The 20,588-nt window shown below is 39.6% G+C and overlaps 1 protein-coding gene across 2 annotated transcripts in view; it reads right to left on the minus strand.

The window, feature by feature from the left end:
• The window catches only part of ephb2b (eph receptor B2b), a 140,923-nt gene that overhangs the window by 7,763 nt on the left and 112,572 nt on the right, over positions 1-20,588 (minus strand). The window contains exons 6-14 of one of the 2 annotated variants that reach the window (XM_082155016.1): positions 13,651-13,775; positions 12,297-12,459; positions 10,733-10,841; positions 10,408-10,472; positions 7,931-8,044; positions 7,591-7,838; positions 4,021-4,236; positions 3,783-3,932; positions 1,182-1,375 (exon numbers count right to left, since the gene is read on the minus strand). In XM_082155016.1, the coding sequence (XP_082011142.1) occupies positions 1,182-1,375; positions 3,783-3,932; positions 4,021-4,236; positions 7,591-7,838; positions 7,931-8,044; positions 10,408-10,472; positions 10,733-10,841; positions 12,297-12,459; positions 13,651-13,775 (1,384 nt within the window). Of the gene's footprint in view, positions 1-1,181; positions 1,376-3,782; positions 3,933-4,020; positions 4,237-7,590; positions 7,839-7,930; positions 8,054-10,407; positions 10,473-10,732; positions 10,842-12,296; positions 12,460-13,650; positions 13,776-20,588 lie in introns of both variants that reach the window. The other variant, XM_082155015.1, reaches the window with a different exon arrangement.

A 20,588-nucleotide genomic window follows, 5' to 3' on the forward strand; every position in this document is an offset into this window, starting at 1 on the left:
TACTAAATACCTTAAAAAAGAAACTTCAAAGCAAGTAATAAAGCTGTTTTTGTAGCCACACATATATCATATAACATGGATGGATCTGCACTCCTCTCCAAACAATACAGTATTATGTATGTGCAGCGGTTAGACTGAAAACGCCATTACGATCCCTTGATGCTGCCATGGCATACCATAGTGTAAAGTTTCACGTCTGTGTCTTTACTCTTTTACAAAAAGGCAATATGTCTCCATAAACTAAATACTGTAGAAACTTGTTTAAACATCTCTGTGACATTCTACATAAATGTGATTTATTGTAATGACTATTGCACACTACACTGCACAAGTTATGTCAGATGAGTCAAAGTGTTGAACGTATGCCCCGTTTCAAAGCTTAGAGAGCTGCAACCTTGCAGGTGACTGTTTTGGAACACACTACACGTGAATTTATTAGAACAGAATATTATGTTAGCATGAAGCTCTAATACGCATTAACCACATTGCACAGATATATTTGGTAAAATACATTTAACTTTTGATATTTTTTCCTAAAAAGAGAAAAACACATTTAAAAAAATATTCACTCAGTCTGTTGCTTTCTCAAAATAAGGTATCTTAGAAGGTAATATCATGTTGCTCTTAGGGTCCGAACTAACAATTATTTTGATAATCGATTAATCTTGATTATTTATCAATGAAAAAAAAATCCCAAAATAATTTTAAATAAAACCGTTTTAATTTAAATTTTTCCACTTGCATGACTAATATTTACAAATAAGGATAAAACTGTAAAATTTAAGTTATGTGCTGAGGAAAACATGTCTCAAATGCAATAAAAAGCACACGCATATGTCGCATTAACCAATTTCTGAAGCCCCTAATATGACGCATTCTCGTGTTTAGGACAACTTCCCCACAGAAGTTCACACTGCGTCCTCTGCTGTTTTCCACACATGTCAAATTATTCACTTCTTTAATGTGAGTTGACTGGCAGATATTTTCCTTGTATAGTGCGCAGACACGATTAACCGATGATTAGCTGCAGTTCTAGTTGATTCATATCTTTTGAAACACCTTTCACATCAGTGATGCACTAAAATGCTGTCAGACTGGGCAGCCCACTAGGTTTTACAACCACCGACTCGTCTGCTTCTGATAATCCAAAAAACCTGAATTCTGCATGTTTTCTAACTCACCCTGATGACAGTGGAGTCATGGCCTTCAGGCTGTTGGGGTTACGTATCATCTTGTCCAGGTTGTTGACAATCTGGCTGAACTTGGGCCGGTTGTTGCGGTCTTTCTGCCAGCAGTCCAGCATGAGCTGGTGGAGGGCACTCGGGCAGTCCATGGGAGGGGGTAGCCGGTAGTCTTGCTCAATGGCGTTGATGACCTGTAGAGGGAGACACAGATCCGTAAGGGTCTCTAGCCTGTTATTAAGAGGGGCGGAGAAAGATACGCTTGATGCATCTCAAGCACTATATATTAAAATTTCAGTGGCAGGTGACAAACGATGGTGGGAAAGTGGGAGGGATGGTTTCGGGAAATGACATGAGGCAGATATGAACTCAGGGTGCCTGCACAAGCATCACTACGTAACATGCGGTCACGCTCTTAACATCTTTAATTGTTTCTCGGGCCTGGTGTTGGTTAATCAGTGCGTTTAATTCTTGGAATTGTAACATTTAATGTAATACATTGAAATTAATTTAATTTAAATAAATGTAATGTATTGCCATAAAACATTGTTTTGATAGGAGCTGTCGGCATGGCGCAAGGCAGGTGGTGGTAGATACGAGCCAGCATCTGGGCGGGGGGTTGTAACACTGCAGGAGACAGAGGATTGATCTGCAGTCTTCATAAATGCACTGTGATCATTATCTGGGTCTTAGGGGGACACAAGGAAGCCATTTGTCATTGGCCACAAACACACACACGATCACACTCACCGTTCACACTTACACAACCACACACACAGACTATAAATAAGCGGTCACAGTCAGCTGCTATCTAAATACCTCCTAAAATCAGCTAATAGATCTTGATTATAAGGGTGCTGATAACAACAATTTGGCAGTGCATGCGTTTCCTCTCTGATCAAATGTGAAAAAAGAACAGTCGTAGAGTTACTAAGTTTTTTGGCAGCCTTCAGCCCGAGTCTGGCTCCCTCCCGCCCTACTCATTTCCAATCATGCAACATCTGTCAGATTAAATATGATTAACACATGGCCTGTAATATACACGCTGACTAAATTGTACATTTGGAAAATGTGCTGCAAGTTGTTACAGGAAATTAGGAATGTCATTTAAATAAAACTTAAATACATCTCCAGCAAATTAACTGTGTAGCGTCACTAAATGTGCAAAACAGACATGGAGCGTTTATCTGAACTGAGCCGATGGATGTATCGTCACATTTGAATGGAACAGGATGCTTCAAGCGGCCTTGGTGGCCAGGAACGAGATGCACGGCCATGAAGCGAAAAGTGCGAGCAGGACCCGAGTGAGACCCGTCGTTCCCCAGCTCATTATCGTAGCCATTACGGCACTCCATTCAAGGCCTGATTAATCTCATTCAGGCGCCTCAAACGGCCAGCCCGATGGGAGGACCGCAACGCTATCTGGAGCTGCTAATAAGATAACAGGCGAGATCTGCGCTCCCTCTTAGCGCATTAGCGTTCACACTTTCAATTTGAAACTATTTTCATTATCTGGACCCATAATTTGACTTTTCGAAGCCACCCAGAGGGATGCTAGAAATGGGAGCTGTCTTCAAGGGCAGGGAATGTTTAGTGTGGCACCGTGCTTTGCATGTGAAATCGTCTTTTTATTCATCAGGAAGTGAGTGTGAAGTACAGGTGAATTTTTGTGGAAGCCTTCATGAGAGATGTATATAGACTAAATGATCCCCTTTGACACAATACAAGGACAATAGCTTGAAGACACTCTCAGTGTCACATGATGTAGCCACAAAGATCATACGTTCCAAAACAAACACAAATACAGTCCAAACCTCTTATTTAAACCCCAAAAATTTGATTTCTTGACGCAAATCCTTATGTCTTCTGCAATCTGATGCCAATCTGCAAAGACTGATAGCGCTCATGCAGTGTTTGGGGTTTGAGGTTTGGCCTTGCATACAGCAGAGCAGCACATGGGCAGATTTACGACGTGCTCTCTCTGCTGTTTACCTTAGCCTCTGATTCAACATTGCAGCACAGCGCTCATCTATCACGCTCTAACACACGGCAACCGACCAATAGTCTCTGGCATGAGTGTTTGACTGCTTCTATTGAAAATTTGTTTTATAAGAAATTGGTGGTTATACTTAATAAAGATGGAGGATGTGGAGCTTTGAAAAGGTTATGAGGTTGGAACAGATATTGGAAGATTTGAATAACTAACTAAAGTAAAAAGAATTGTATGACTGAGTTTAAAACTAGGAATTCAAATTCCTTAACCATGAAACCAGACGTACGTTTAAAAAAAATTTTTTTTTTAAGAAATTAATATTTGTATTCAGCTTATTAAGCAGCACAACTGTTTTCAACATTGATAATTAGAAATGTTACTTGAGCACCAAATCCAAGGATCATGTGACACTGAAGACTGGAGTAATGATACTGAACATTCAGCTTTGCCATCACAGGAATAAATTGTGATAATTGTTCAGAATATTACTGTATTTTTGATCAAATAAATGCAGTCTTGTTGACCATAAAATACTTCTTTCAAAAACATTAAACAAATCTTACAGACCCCAAACTTTAGAACAGTAGTCTAAGCACTTAGGTACTTACGTCCTGATTGGTCATGTCCCAATATGGCCGCTCTCCATACGACATCACTTCCCACATGACAATCCCATAGCTCCATACATCACTAGCAGAGGTGAACTTCCTATATTGGATGGCCTCTGGGGCAGTCCATCGAATAGGGATCTTCCCACCCTGTATAAACCCAAATCAAAAACCACATCTCAAATCAAAGCACAATTTTACATGAAACTTGCAAATCAAATAAAACAAGAGTTTTCACCAGGGCACTGGTATAGGTGGGGTCAGATGTGTCATCCTCCAAGAAGCGGGAGAGGCCGAAATCAGACACCTTGCAAACAAGGTTACTGTTAACTAAGATGTTGCGGGCGGCCAGGTCCCTGTGCACGTAATTCATGTCTGCGAGATACTTCATCCCAGAGGCGATCCCTCGTAACATGCCCACCAGCTGAATCACAGTGAACTGCCCATCATTTTGCTGTAAACAAGTACATAATAGAAATTGGTCAAGACATAAAGATAACTGTTTTAAGTAGTGATTTTAATATGCATTTTAGCATGAAAATTATTGCATAAAAAGGGACAGAATGCACTCATAATTCTCAGTAACAAAGAAACATAATATGGAGTTATATCACACTAAATAAAAGCAGAGCCAAATGTGACTTTTTATAGTAAGTTATCTTATGATTGTTAGTGTATGTCCATGTATAGTTTATCTAAATTGCTATAATATTTACTAATAAGATTGACTATACGATTGATTTATTAATAATTTATGAAATTGTGCTACAGTTTTTTTTTTTTAATTGTGCTACAGTTATCTCTCTTGGGCAACCTATAAATCCCAAACAACAGCACTAAGACAAGAATAAAGCTGTGGAAATCACAGTTAATGTCTAGTGTGCCCAGTCGGATAAGAGACCGAACACAATGCATTGAGTCAAGCCCGGATTGGGTTGGCTGTGCAAACACTCTGGTGAGGATTGGTAGAGTTTATGCTACGCAATGCTAGATCAGACATTCGATGATCAATGTGGGCCCGTGGCAAATCTTGCAGCTGTTGACCATGGTGGTCAAAAAGCCCTTTGCTCATTCGGAGGTCCAGCAGTTTCTGACCCAGCTGTGCTTGCAGCTGCCTTCATCTGCAGACCCTCCGCAGACAGCCATGAGGCAAGCAGCATTCAGCTTCTGATCAGAGACGACGAGTGCAGCCGGCGCAGTGTGGACAGACACGCACGCGTCAAGTGGAGAGAGGCGGAAAGCATTAGACGGTGCATGAAAGAACCATACGATGTCTTCATTATGTGTCGCATACAAACCATTCCTTCTCTAAACTGCTTGTGTCACGCTCAAACCCTTCCCCCATGTTAAGTCGACTTCATCGAACTTCTCCTCACCCTCCACAGCAATTAAGCGGCATCCATTATTCATAAAGCTGAAATCCTTCGCAAATACAGCCTGGCACTCTAATCTGCTCACAGTGTTTGCCTATAGTTTAATTGGAGGGATTCTTCACCCCAAAGTTATTTGGATCTGCAGTCTGAGCAAGCAAACATTCTTTTTATTCCGAATTATTCTATCCGTGCCATTTCTTCTCAGACATGTCTTTGCTGCCGGTTCTGTGAAGCTGTGCTTAACTTTTCAGTTTGACGTTTCTCAAATCTGTTTGAAAGTTTTGGCAGCATACCTTTTTGAATTTCTCTCTCTTCTCATGGTTCTTAATCCACCACAAAACAATATTGGAAGTTGGATCAATGCAAGAACGACAGGTTAGCGTAGAGTCCCCCTCCCCTCCCCCCCTCCTCACTGTCTTACAAGAGCTTCATCAGACTCATATTCTAGCACTTCAGCACTAACACACAATGTTATCATCTGCTGTCTTAGTGAGGTGCCACAACAGAGATGTGTTGTTTTCAAAGAATTCAGCGTTCTGTCAGAAATGGATGACAGTCTTGCAAAAACAACCCAATTGTGCGGCTGCACAAAGATCTGAGGCGTTTCAAAGCTCCTGCACGCCACCAAACTGACGTTATGAGAGCAAAAACACATTAGCTGGTCTTTTTCAAATGTTTTAACAGAATTGTGATTTAAACCCAGAGTAAACCTGATGTATGAGGTGTTAGTTGTAATTTTTCACTCTTACTTCTACTTTCATTACCAGACATCAATCTTTTCCTCACGCTATGGCACGGTGGGTCATGTGTGTTCTGTCATGGGGTGGGCTGTGCAAGTATAAACACGAGCGAAACAACTGGCTGGCCAAACAGCTAAAATAACATCAGAACCTCACAATTACAGAGGTTAGCGAGAGCTGGATCTGATTGTGGTGAGAAGAAATAAATTCATTTCAAATATCTAACAAATGGCGGGTCGTTTGGTTCCTGTTTACTCGCCTTCGTTTAAACTACATAAACATAGAGGTTTCATGTTTCAGATAATTACACTTCCTGAGCCTAACACCCCGAAAAGCAATGTGTCAAGGATAAAATAAGTTTTCTCTTATGATAGATCAGAGGCAAAGTCTTACTAATGAGCAAAATAAATCATTCCTTCCCAAAAGATTACATATTTACATAAATCAAAGGCATATTTTCGCCGCAATACACAGTGAGGCCAATTAGCAGCAATCAAGCCATCCGGACACCTATTTTATCCACATCAGCTCTGCGTTGAAATCAAATTGACGCGTGCCAGTCATAGGCTGACGGAGCCATTTTCTTATCATCCCCCACACTGTTCTGTAAGCGGGGATTTGGATGGTTTTTGCACTCGGTTAATCATCTAAATGCGTCTGCAGGGATGGATGCTGTTATGGGAAACTGCGGAGAGATGTTTCCTCATGCTAAGAGTTTTCAAATTAAAACAATAAGGACAATTTTCTTATCATTCAGTGTGTTCTACGATATAGGATGGAAGTAAATATGGCGGCTCAGTTTATGAGACAAACCGCTCATCTGATGCTTGTAATGCAGAGAACGTGGCCGAGAGAGCGTGACCAATGCGAAATGAGGGCATGACTAACCACAGAGCAACGATTCAACGAATTCTTTAAAGAGACCATCTTAAAGCAAATGTTAGTGTGGCAACCCGTAGAGATGAATGGAAGAGTATTGAGCTTATTACAACAGTCCTACAGCTGGAATCAATACTGAGAGTAGATGTTTGCGGCAGGGGGAAGCTGGGTATTACAGAGAGACCCTGTGGAGAATTACCTGATGGACAGCATGAGAAATTAGGAGTGAACATTTGTATGATGTTCAGCATGGTGATGTGCATACACACCTGCTGATGTGAGATTATCACTTCAATGCAACCAGCATTTGAAGCATGTTTATGTTACTGAGCTTTTGTTTGCTTGGGGAAATCCACATTATTATAAAGAATCAGTTCATTCAGAAGGTCTGTTTCAAAGAAGTCATTGTCCATGAGTGTTCACACATATTGCCCTGCATATTTTGAATTGTAAATTTTGAAGTACTAGGGATGGACGATATTAAAATCCTAGACAACACTAATAAGATTATAATTATGTAATGGACAATAAATGATAAACGGCTGATATTAAAATTCAATACTATTTTGTCTAAATAAAATAAAACAAAAATCAATTGCTTTAAATGCTAAAAAAAATGTGAATTTAGGCAAAACAATATAATAATGTATATTATGGCATTTTTTATTATATATATTTATATTATAAATTATATATATATATATATATATATATATATATATATATATATATATATATATATATATAATATATATAAAGATTAATTTATCACTGCTTTCAATTAGGTTATATAGTTTGCATCACAACAATCCTTACCCTGAGGAAAGAGTCCAATGAGCCATTCTCCATAAACTCAGTGATGATCATGACGGGGCTGCTCTTGGTCACCACTCCCTCCAAATGGATGACATTGGGGTGATCAAACTGCCCCATGATGCTCGCTTCACTCAGGAAGTCTCGCCTCTGCTTCTCTGTGTAACCTGACTTCAGTGTTTTGATGGCCACAAACATCTCTCTCTTTCCTGGGAGCTTTAGGTTTCCACTGCACACCTCTCCAAACTCTCCTTTGGATAAAGACAAGTGGATTGCTATTTAGGTCAAGGCACAAGAAAAGCTTCATGGTAAAACACTGTTGGATGTTTGGAGGTTTAATTACCTGCTCCAATGACTTGCTCAATTTTCACACACGAGATATCAATCTCCTTTGCAAACTCCCTCACAGCTTCATTGGGGTCTTCGTATGTAAATGGATCAATGTAGATCTTCATTCCTGGTGACACTTGGAAAAAATAATAATAACCCAGCTATAATATATAAAACTAATTTAAAATACTATATACAATACTGCACGTCAGAATAGTCAGTGTAAATGTTTGAAAGCATTAGTGATGTGGGTCTTTGGACATTTTGGGAATGGTTGGCTTTCCAGTAGCTTTGAATTCTGAGCCTGACATTGGAATAGTTCATGACTGCAGTCAGTGGAGTGTAACAGCGTTCGCTAGGAGAAAGATAAGGCATTTTAATGTATGTATCAGCTCTGGAGTGTCATAGTCCCTGATGGAGACCATTTATCAGCAATTTCCATTGCTGCCAATCAAATGGCTTTTGATTGCAGGTAAATTGGCTTAAGGTGAACTTAAATGTGTGGGGACTCATGTGTGTGTCATTCCTGCCTTAAATCAGATTATTCAGCCTCTCAGCTCCAAATCTACCCAAAGGCATTTTAATAGACATTGTCTTGCAGCTGGAGTGTTTTTTTTATTATTTTTTTTATAATTGGCGATCTGGCTGCACAGACATTTTGGAATTGATAAATGTATTCTCACAACAGACAAGGAGAAGATAAATAGAGCAAGAGAAGTGAACGGCATCCAACGTCAAAGGATTTGTGAACGTTACAATATTACAAATTCATGAGGTTGTTGTGTATGTGCTATGCTGGAGAATGTTCTTCTGAGTAGAGCTCGCTTTTAAAGGGATAGTTCACCCAAAAATGAAAATCTGTCATCATTTACTCACCCTCACTTTGTTCCAAACCCATGTAACTTTCTTTCCTCCGTGGAGCACATAAGGACATTTTTAGCAGGATGTTGATGCTGCTCTTTTTCCCATTGCCTTTCATGATATGGACAAGAGCAGCACAAACATTCTGAAAAACATCGCTCTTTTTTTTTACAGAGGAAAACAAAAATGGGGACAGAGTTTTCATTTTTAGCAAACTTTCCCTTTTTTAAGATAAAAACAAAACAAAACAAAAATGGGTAAGCAAAAGAGAGAGAAAGCGTGAACAAGACAAGTACAGGTGAGAAGAGTGAGAATTAGAGCACTTTCTTCTCTTGAGCACTAATGGATGAATTCTGACCTTGATTTTTCTAGGTTTTACCAGCCCCACACTCTTCCAGAAATGATTTCAATAAATACAGCATTTACCAATGATTACACTGCGTAAAAGCTGTTTAAATTGATAAGGAAGGGCAAAGAGAAATAAAACTTGAGGAAAAGTGCCAGACCATTTTCATTCAGCAGAGTGAGCAAGAGAGAGATAAACTATAAGCCCTCAGAAAGAGAGTGAGCAAGAGCAAGCGAGCGAGCTTAGCTTTAAATTATTGCCTCGAGAGAATCTTAAAGATTTATTTCTATAAATGGAACAGCACTCCGAGGCTAAGATGGTATTTACTGAAGTATTGCTCATTTTCTGACTAATCTTTGATGGATCTTACTAACTTTGAAACACCTGGCACTGAGCTTTTTTTGCATTAGATTTGTGTACTACTGTGATGGGAAAATAAACAAGTGGCGGAAAAAGAACTAAGCAAAAGAACAAAGACAAACAACGAAATCGCTCGTAGGGAAAGTGGATAATATGCTCTCTGATGAGATTTTTGAGGGGAAACTGGGATTAATACTTCACAGATGAATCTTGAGAAACCAAGGTTCAACTTTGAGACAGTGTGTTTGACAGTGAAAGAGATACAGTAGAGGTGTCTGAAGTGGGTAAACGTAAGAGAGTGCTTTAGTAAGTGTTTGTATGTATGTAACAAAAAGTATGGAGAAAAAAATACATTGAAGTGGATTCATGTAAAATGTTGATGGTTTTACTGTCTTAATGACCTTCAGTTTATTTGTATGCCTGTTTGAGATTTTGCTAGCTTTCTGTTTGTGTAAATTATACTAGATTTTTGTTTTTGAAAGAAAGAAATACTTTTATTCAGCAATGATGCACTACATGTGACATTAAAGACTTTTGCATGGCTATAAAAGATTTCTATTTCAAATAAATCTGTTCTTTTGAATCTTTTGAATTTTCTATTCATCAAAGAACCCTGAAAAAAAGTATTCCGGTTTGAACAGAAACATGTTTTCAACACTGATATAATAAATGGTTTTTTTTTTTAGGTTTTTTTTATCACCATTACAGGAATAAATTACAATCATTGAAATTTTATTTCACATTATTACTGTTTTTACAGCATTTTTGATAAAATAAATGCAGCCTTGGTGAGCATAAGAGACTTTGTTCAAAAACAAAGTCTTAAACAAAAAAATCTTACTGACCCCAAACTTTTGAATGACAGCGTACAAAGAAGTGTATACATCGTGTGTGTATAGTACTGCCAAGTCCTAAGTACTCACTGTGGCCGCTTGTGTAGTGCTGCAACTTGTCCGTGTATTCTGAATCCGCTCTCTCGAACCCACGTCTGAAAGAACAAAGGCAAACAGCTCTACTTGTACTGTTTAAAAAGGTGCTAATGCCATGAAAACAACACTTACTACTGCCCACCATCATCTTGTTAACACAACCTCATCATTAGAGTGTTTACGAGCTATGCTGCTCTGTAAATGTCCACTAATGAAGCAAATGAGGACAAAGGCGTAAGATTTTGACATGTTGTTGGTATAATTGGGGGAAAGCTATGCTAATGGTTTACATGTTTAAAACACACTGAGAGGAACTCACCGGTTGCAAACGATGATGATGACCACCACCGCAATGAGAAAGACCAGACCAGCAGCCGCCGAGCCAATGATGAGAGGCAGCTTCTCTTGAATGCTAGTGTTGTACTCCTCTGTAGGTACACACACACACACACACACACACACACACACACACACACACACACACACACACACACACACACACACACACACACACACACACACACACACACACACACACACACACACACACACACACACACACACAAATCCAAAAGTTAGCACTTCCTGACAAACCCCACCAGTGTGTCTCTATATATGAAGCAGCCTGAAGCAAGTTCAGACTCCACTGAGGCACAGGAGTCCTGCAGTGTATGTCTACACAGGTGAGAGACCCTCACTTCCCCACTTTCACAGTGGGGAATCTGGGACAGGAAGCCCTGTGCAAGATACCTTCAGGCAGATGGGGATGTACACTTGGACTCCTTGGCTACAGCAGCATATGGGCAGGCAATAGAGGAAATGTGTTGGTGCAAAACAGACGGATTGGGATGTTGGGAAGGCCTGGGGAACTTTCTTTTCCCTTCCTTTCCTGCCTAGCTTTCTCGTTCTCCTCTAGTTGTTTATAATTACAGACTATTCGTTCACAACGCAGACAACCCCCTGCGCTCACTCTGCAACCCTAGAGGCTAAGTAAGCTGCTAGCGTGCTACCAGATTTTACCACATTTAAACACTTGCTCCGAGCTCCCAAAAGCAGATGAAGTAAGTAAACAAAAACCTGAACTTCATCGGGTCTCATGTGAATTCAACTGCACAGTAACTTCCTTTTTAATCGGTTTTAAAACTCTTGGTTAAATCACTCCAAATGAGCGCAGCCTGCTGGCATGACACATCCGTGTTTGGATCACCTTGCTGAGTTGCTGTCTCTCATCATGCCAGGAGAGAGCTCGGGAGGATAGATCAGACTAATTCTGACTCTCCGCTCTTAATAAGCGGCTTAGAGAGTAAGGAGCCATGAGTGAGCAGCTGCCTCTGAATGAGGAGATCTGGGAAGGGCAAAACGATGGGCGGCCATCCAATGGCATGTTTGAGCCACCATTCTTCCTCTGCAGAGTTTTGCGAACATAATCTAAAAACGGCCCAAACTATATAAGCAGAACAGTATTATTTATGTAACAAAATGTATGTATACAATTTTATGTTTTCCCCCCAATATTATTTATATTATTAATAATATAAATAATGATCTAAAATATGTAGTGTATCTTTAACTACAAATCTGTTCAAATTCAAATATTTTTGGCCCAAGATATCATTTATACTGAATCTAATCAGAAACATGCAGCAGAGAGAGGACAGGACATTTGGAGATGTAACATGGATCATCATTAGACGATTAGATTAGTAGATGAACTATCTGCTTCAGCAAGTCAATTACACACAGGCTTGCTCTTAAGATAAGAAGTGGGAAAATGATGGGCTAAATCATATGCATGTAATTTATTCCCATGAATGCCAAATTTGAAGAGGTGATTTTGTATTAAATAAACCACTGTTTTATCATAATTTTGATTAGATATTCACCCTCAGTCATGGTCTGGAAGTACATCTTGCCGCTGAAGCGTCCGAACCCCGCCACCGTACGGGCTCGGACCTGGAAGACGTAGATGCCTCCGGGTTTGAGGCCACGGATGACTGCAGTGTTGGTTTGACTCTTTACTATGGAAGAATTATGCTCCGTCTGGTCCTGAAACAGAGAAATGACAAAAAAAGGGTAAAGACATTAATTTTATAAATTCAGTGCTGTTTTTAGTCAGTATTTCACACCAAAGGACATCACAAGAGACTCAGAAGAGTACATATGGCTCTCTAACAGGGCTATCTATCTCATCAAACCCCATCAGGAGAGCCCGACTGAGGGTGCTGGGCACAGGAACGGTGGCTGACACTTTCAGGCCAGCCACGATTCATTAGTCTGGGTTGAAAGCTGTGGCCACTGTCGCGCTGCATGAGTGTCTGTTTGTGTAAGCAAAGAAGAGAAAGAGTGAAGGAGAAGCAGATAATGTAGGACTCAGTGTGTCTATACATGTACTACTTGAGTGCTCCGTTTTTTTCCTGTCAGCTCTATTTCTGAGCTCTGTGATGTGAGCTTTTCTGCAGTGTTTTGCAGTGTTTTGACAGGCGGTCCTCAGCACTGTCTGCGAAAGGAATTATACTGAGGAAAGACTAAGAACAGGAGCAGAGCCCATGGGACAGTCAGCTTGTGTGTGTGTGTATTACAAAGAAAGAAAAGACAGAAAGTATCTGTTAAACTATGCGTGTTGGATTTAAGGGTGTGGTTGTCTTATGTGTGTCAACCAGCGCAACAAAGCGAGCGAAACGGGAGACTGAAAGAATATCGGCATACTATGTGGGTGTGCGTGTTTCTCAAGCACAAGTTAGCGTGTGTGATTTCTGCGGCCCGCGCTGACAGAGAGGAATCTGTAACTGAAATATTTGTTTTACTTCAGTGAAATCTCTGTTATTTTAGCCACTGGTATCCGGATCGAACCACAACAGTCTTTTGCCGAGCAACTGCGTTTGTAATAAAGTTCGACAGAAAAGGAATTTGCTATTCGATATGTCCGACAGCTGCCAAACCCCTCAATTAAACAGCAATCGAACATCAGCAACCCTTTTCACAAGGAACTTTAATAAATTAACATTACTTGATATATATATATATATATTTTTTCCAGTTTAATTTATGTAAAGTAAAATATCAAAATAGTTCTGATCATTTGAATATTTATCATTATTATGATCGATAATCTTACATTTATAAGTCACCCTCACATAACCAAAAATTAATCATGCATGCTTATGAACATGTTAAATGACACTGCATGCTTTAATGCACTAAAAGTGCATACATTACTCAAGTGTGTTTATGTGGTACCTTCTCATAATACTGCAGCTCATAGTCGAGAATGACCCCGTTGGGCTGGTCAGGCTGGGACCAGGAGAGAGTGATGCTGTCAATGGTGCGACTGACCTGATGCATGATAGACACCGTAGAAGGAGCTGGAAAACAAAACAGAGACATATTATATGCAGTATTTAAAGATTGATGCAAAACAAGTTGTGGACATGCTTTATATACAGCAATATAGGCATTAAGGCACAGATCCTGGTGTGTGATTAAACAGATGCAAATTGCACAGCGCTGAACCACATAAACAAGGTGGGAAAGGGAATTTCCAGGCCAGGCTCTGTCTCTGTCTCACTCATTGGTCATGGTTCCTCAATGCGATGTAATCTAGCCTGAAATCTCTTCTCTTGTTATATTCTCCTGAAAAGGAAGGCGGACTAATTTTGTGGTGTGCTGAAAACACATAAAACCAGGTGCAATTTCTACTCATGAAAACCACAAGTATGTTGAACACAACTGGCATTTTGTGTCTTTGAATTTGTGAATTATAGAGTTTATTTTTTATTAGCATGCCTGGTAATTATGCGGGAGAGTGTCAAACCCTATATTAGTAGCTCTGTTGTGTCGGACTTGTCCAACCTGACTGCTGTACAAAAGAATGCTTCCCTGTTCATTACTGAAATAAAAGTCCAGGGTGTTCCTAATGGCCATTAAGCATTAGAGCGTGGCATACTGGGTCAGAAAAACTCAATGGAGATGCTCGGGAACGCAGTTGAAGCAGTGTGGGCTTTGGAGAGGCAGGATTTATGACCCTTGCCGTCTCCAAGGCTCAGGCCCGTTAAGACACGGGCCTCTCCTCAGGCACACACTTCTCTACGAAAAAGCCACTCTTTGGGAAAGCCCGTCGCTACTATCAGCTTGAGCTTTTGGTCTCCGGGGTTGAAGGAGAGCTTAAGTGGCTTATTCGTGTGCTTATTTCCAACTCTTGAGAGCCCAGAATGAGTTGTAAATCTGTCTCAAATGCACAGGTGATAGAGAAGCTTAGAGCAGCACTGCTCATTTTCAGCAGGTTTTCTCTCTAGGGGTATCACAAATATGAAATCTTATAACAAAATGAATTGTAATTAATGATTCAATTGTCTGTTAAAATAAAATAAAATAAAATAAATGACAAAAAAATAAATAAAAATCTAATTTGTCCAACCTGACTTTTGTACAAAGGAAAGGTCCCCTGTTTATTACTAAAACAAAACAAAATATAATAAAAAAATAAATATTACTTTAATTTAATTAATTTAATTAAATCTAACTTGTCATCCCTTTTATTACTAAAGATATAAAATGAAAAATGAATTAGTAAAATAAATAAACAAATTTCAATTTATGATTGTAATTTACAGTGGACAATAATCTCAAATAATTGTGATCAGGCAATTATGATAATAATCTAATATGGGGTATTATAATAATCACTACAGGCCTAGTCTGACCTAGTGGGCATTCATTTATCCAAATGTACATGCTGAACAAGCTATAGTCTTGTTGTCCCTGCCAGTTAATAAATATATGTCAGACGATAATGAATGGCTTCCCAGAACCCTGAGCACTACGGGAGGGTTTGTGAATCCTCTGTTGGTATGCGCCACCGTACTCGGTCCAACCAAGACCTGTGTTCTAAAAGGCAAGCAACTGGCAGCATCTTGTCTGCCTTAATGGTGGTATGCAGTATCAACAGAGGACTAATAAGGAAAGCAGTCAGGCTTCCTCTACAGGGAAGCATACAGGCATCATATTATACATGAATAAAATATATGTATTTAAAGGCTGACATATGTGCTTTGTGCGCTGCATTTACATTGCGCCCAGCCTGTCGCTGGTAATCCAGTCTGGGCTAATGCAAACAAAGTCAGAGCATGTACAGCAGCTCATAAGAGTGAACATATGCTGATTTGAGAGAGTTGAGAAGGCAGATTGTTGCGGTTTTCCAGTTACTGGGGGATGTTTTCCTCATGCCTGAATGACAGCCGTCTATCACAGAAAGTAAGCGGGCATCATAGTTCAATCTAAAGGAAAACAGTAGCATCATAGCTAAGAAAGCGACAACTTAAACATCTTAGCGAAGAAAGTGTACTCTCAGAAATGATTATCACAACTAGTAAAGTGTTTGTTCTGCTTTTGCAGAATTCCAGTGTTTCCACACAATTGCGCTCCATGGTACAGCTGATGAGGACTATTTATCTGCAAGCCTAAGTGCTTAACTTTTTCCTGGCAGACTGAGTGTTCGGACACATTGGAACGATCACACTATGTGCCGCACGCGGTCTCGGTGCGTGAGGTGCAGAAAACATAAGCATGAGGAAGAGATAAGGTTTGCATATGGGCGCTGAGGAAAACAACCAGATGGAACAGAACGGTCCTGTTTAAAAGTTGGATGGAATAAGGATGAGCTTATAGAATCATACATATCCAAACAGTTGATTGGTAATTTATTCACCACAGTGCTGGGCATTAACATTTATATGGGCTGTTCTTCTGGACCAATATGACAAACACCAGGGTCTGTGCACACTTTATGACTATTTTGCAATAGTTTCTGAGAACTAATTCGGTGCTATATGCCTGTATATCTTTACTTCAACGTCTAACAGATCCATAATAAATAATATACACGGTTTACCAAGTTAATTCCACTCATATAAGTTTATTGGTCTGTAATGGGGCATGGACTTGCAAACACAAAAAAGCCAATTCTTGAGCTCTGATCCAGTTGAAGTGCCTCTCAGCCATTATAACTACAGCAAGCCTGGATTCTGGATTCTTTCTTAGAATCCCAACAATTACTTTGCCCAAAATTCCAAACAATAAAAGAAACAAAAAAAAAAACGAAGATCATGCTGCTGAAAATTCAGCTTCGCCATTACAGGAATAAATTACATTTTAATATATATTGTAATGGAAAAGAGTTAAGCGTTGAATTGCAATCATATGTCAGAATATTACTGTTTTTACTGAACTTTTGAACAGATAAATTCAGACTTGTAAGCATAAGCATAAGCATTTCAAAAACATTACCCCAAAAGAAATCATTCTCAGGTGACACTTATTCGGATATAATGTATATGCATATATGTGAGCATTTGTATGTAAATTAATAAATGTAAATGATCTCTATTAAAAAGATGCTTGATTGAATTAATATGTAAGTGTGTGTGTATGTGTGTGTGTGTGTGTGTGTGTGTGTGTGTGTGTGTGTGTGTGTGTGTGTGTGTGTGTGTGTGTGTGTGTGTGTGTAATACACAACATATATTCATATTAATTCAATCAAGCATCTTTTTAATAGAGATATTTTTTTTATTAATTTACATTATATCAGAGTAAGCGTCACCTGAGAATGATTTCTTAATGTATAGGTGTTTAATGACTAATGAGTGATAATTAGGGACAGGGCGTACAGTGAGTGAGCAAAGAACCAAAAGCTCGGCCTAATAATCATATAAAAGGCTCTGAGTGTTGTGGAATGTTCTCTCAACTCCACTGGCTCTGCACTACGGGTCTATATAATAGGTTTGGAAGGCATGTGGATCTCATTTGGAGGCGAGTTGTGGTGTGGAAGAGCGACGTAGTGATTTGGTAAGGTTGGTAGAAGTAGCCCTTACAGGTCAGCGCTTATAAATTTCGTCCACCCCCGTCGACTCCCCGAGCCCCTTTTACGGTAAAACTTTTCCCCACAGCAAGCTTTTCCCAGCACAATCTGACAGCAGCTGCTGTTCCTCTACCACGCAGGACCGTACACTGCGAGTATTCCCTATTTACGAGACTCACGTCCAGAGAGAGCCAGAAAGGAGGGGAAGAACCCACTGCATTTGCATGTAACATTTAGCAATAGTGTACGACCTAAAAAAAAAAAAAAGGCAGAGAGAAACAGTGAGTCTGGCAGGCGTCCCTATTTCCCATCTGTATTGGATTGAGGGTTTTATGTCTCCACAGAGTTTCCAGCGCCGTAAAGCAGCGCACCCCCTTTTCAGTTCATCAAGCTTTAAACCATCTGCACTGGAAAAGATTGAAGCATTAATGTACTCGTATACACACCATAAGCTAATTCAAAAAATAGGCACTTCAGCGTCTTAAGAAGATTGCAGACACTTACAGAGAGTTTGAGTCTAATCTGAAACCCTCAGCACGGTTTCACTGTTCAAGGTACTCTGGTGTTTAGTGAAAACCCAAGCAAGTCTGTAAATGGCAGCTGTCCAATGACGCGCATTAGCATTCCTTCTTTTATGCATAGTCAATATGATGTATGTCGACTGCGTTCTGACAGATCTCGCAATCTTCACAGACAATCAGAGGTCTGTTGGCACATCACATCTAAACAAGGGAACCTGTTCAACTCTTGTTCTTTTTGCTAACAGAGAGGAGGACAAATTATATTAGCGTTCATGATTTTGTTATCCTGCCATGATTTATTTGGATCAAGACTTAGGCACAAGGACAGTGAGCTAATCACGTGATCCCAAGCCGGTACGTGATTTTAGCCTGGCACTTTAGACTAAAAAAATAACCTAGGGAATCAAATTACAGAAATACAGATACAAGCCCCACAAAAATCTATACATTTATGTAACATTTTAATTAGCATATTATCGGCATGATACATTAAGATATCATCTCTAATAAACTTTTAGCTAGTATTCTTCTAGAAGAAGTCTAAATAGATGCTGAAATGTAAATTATGGATGTATTTACAACATCTAAAACGTAAACATTAGGGAAGTAACGATACATAGCTATATCGAGATATTGCGATATAAAAATGTGACAATATGTATCGTTGATGCAAAAGACATAATTCCCGATATAGTTTGTCAAAAACTCAGCTTACTGTATTTATAAGGAATAATTCACCCACAAATGTAAACTCTGTCTTCATGTACTCACTGTAGAACCACACTTTACATAACAATACATACGAATACTCATGAGATCATGTTGCATAATCATGTGATGCTGAGAGCTGATAGAGTATCCACATTACGGAGATCACTTGTGTCTGAGGGCTGCAAAACTAACCTTATTAGCTGTCTTTGTCATTGCTCATAGCTTTGACGTCGTCTTGTTCTGTACATCATCACTTCCGATACACTTTGTAGATGAATGCAAAGAAATTAAAAACAAAAAATGCTACTTTTGTGCTTACGTTTATCGCTATTCAAAGTACTCATTCACCCTACTGGGTTTTGCTTTTTAATAAAAAAAAAATATATATAAAAAAAAGGAACTCCTTGTTTAGCAACTAATAAAATATTGTTAAATATTACAATTCGAATTTAAATTTTCAGCAGCCATTACTTCAGTGTGATGTTTTGATCTTGAAATCTATGTGCAAGGAGTAGAAAAGTAAATAAAAGAAATGCAGCGGAGGGTCTTGGATATTCGAAAGCCTCGAATTTCAGGATCCTATCAAACAGCCGTTCCATACAAATTACACTGGACATTTGTTTATACTTCTTGGTCTTTTTTAAAATATTTCACAGAAACACAATAAACTTTTCCACTTCCAGCAAAAAATCAACATGTCTAATTGAGCCTTTGCACCTGTCACTGCAGTACTTTGTTAATCCAGGATGATTACAGCAAAACACACTGTTCTTTGTGAATATTATTGGCTTTGATTAAACAACAGTGATTTAAACACTAAATCCCTGTTGTATTGTATTTACTGTTGTTGGACGTATGAGCGGAATGTTTTCAATCATCCAAGCGTTCGTAATTGGCAAGACTTCAAACTTATGACAATAATGCACTTATATTGTAGTTTTCTTTTCTGTACACATGCATAATGAAATGGATATTTTATGCACTGCTCACTGCATAGTCAACAGCTCCTGTGGCAAGCCCTGCATACTTATGAAGGCCTTTTCCCTGGCTAATGCAAATTAAACAACCCTTACTTTCCTCCGATGACACCTGATGTGATTAGTATGCAACAGCATGTGACAGGACGAGTGCTGTGATTTTGGACTTTGCCAGTGCTCCAGGTGTCCGGTGCAGTCTCCTGCCCGGCTGCCCCCTGACCCCACCTGGCACCTTCCATATGTGCCCTCTCTGCCACCTTCTGTCACAGTGCTCCCACACCAGCCACCCCTTTTATATTTGTGAGGGACGGCATGAAAAGGGCAGCCTTCTCGGGGAAAGATCCATGTCCGAGGTGGAAAAATCCCCCCCTCCCCAGTTCTTCTGCATTACAGGTGGCAATCGACATCCATCTGAAAGCAACACTGAAGCGAGTCCATTTTGAATACCGAAATGGATGACTCTCTCTGCAATAAGGTCAAGACAGTAAAATACAAAAGTGCACTTCTCAATTACATGGCAATAGAATCATCTAGCTCTGTATCGCCACATTCTCCAGAGGCTGCCGGTGGCATCACTGTCTCTGGTGGCCCGACAGGAGTTCGCCAAAGCAATTCTGAAGATAATTAAGTCATAAATCTTCCACCAGCACCCGACAGCGCCCGAGCCAGATTACCAGACCCAACTCTGCATAATGTAATTCATTCACACAATGATTCCCCCATCTGATAAGGAACCAATTCATTTTCTCAGGTATTAAGGAAAGCCTGACACATGTGGTACTGCTCACCTTGGGCTAATGAAATGGATAAACAAACAGTAGCTGGAGTGTATTATGCTGAATGACGCAATAGAGTACATGTGAGCTGGCAGACGGAAACAGCATATGGGTCGGCCGTTTATCTGGGTGCGCCAGACTCTCACGCAGAAAGCTAATGGCCGGGAGCTAATGTTGCCAGGAGTTTTCTGTGATGGACAACAACTGTTATGCTCAAACAGTGCGTTAGACTGGAAACATGCTAAACAAAAATGGAATATAAAGAATAAAATACCATCTGTAATAACTTGGAGTGCACTATTAAGTCATTAAATATGTTTCACCAATTTATGTAACA

Source organism: Leuciscus leuciscus (genome assembly GCF_965113295.1).
Source record: "Leuciscus leuciscus genome assembly, chromosome: 23".
NCBI classification, from domain to species: domain Eukaryota; kingdom Metazoa; phylum Chordata; class Actinopteri; order Cypriniformes; family Leuciscidae; genus Leuciscus; species Leuciscus leuciscus.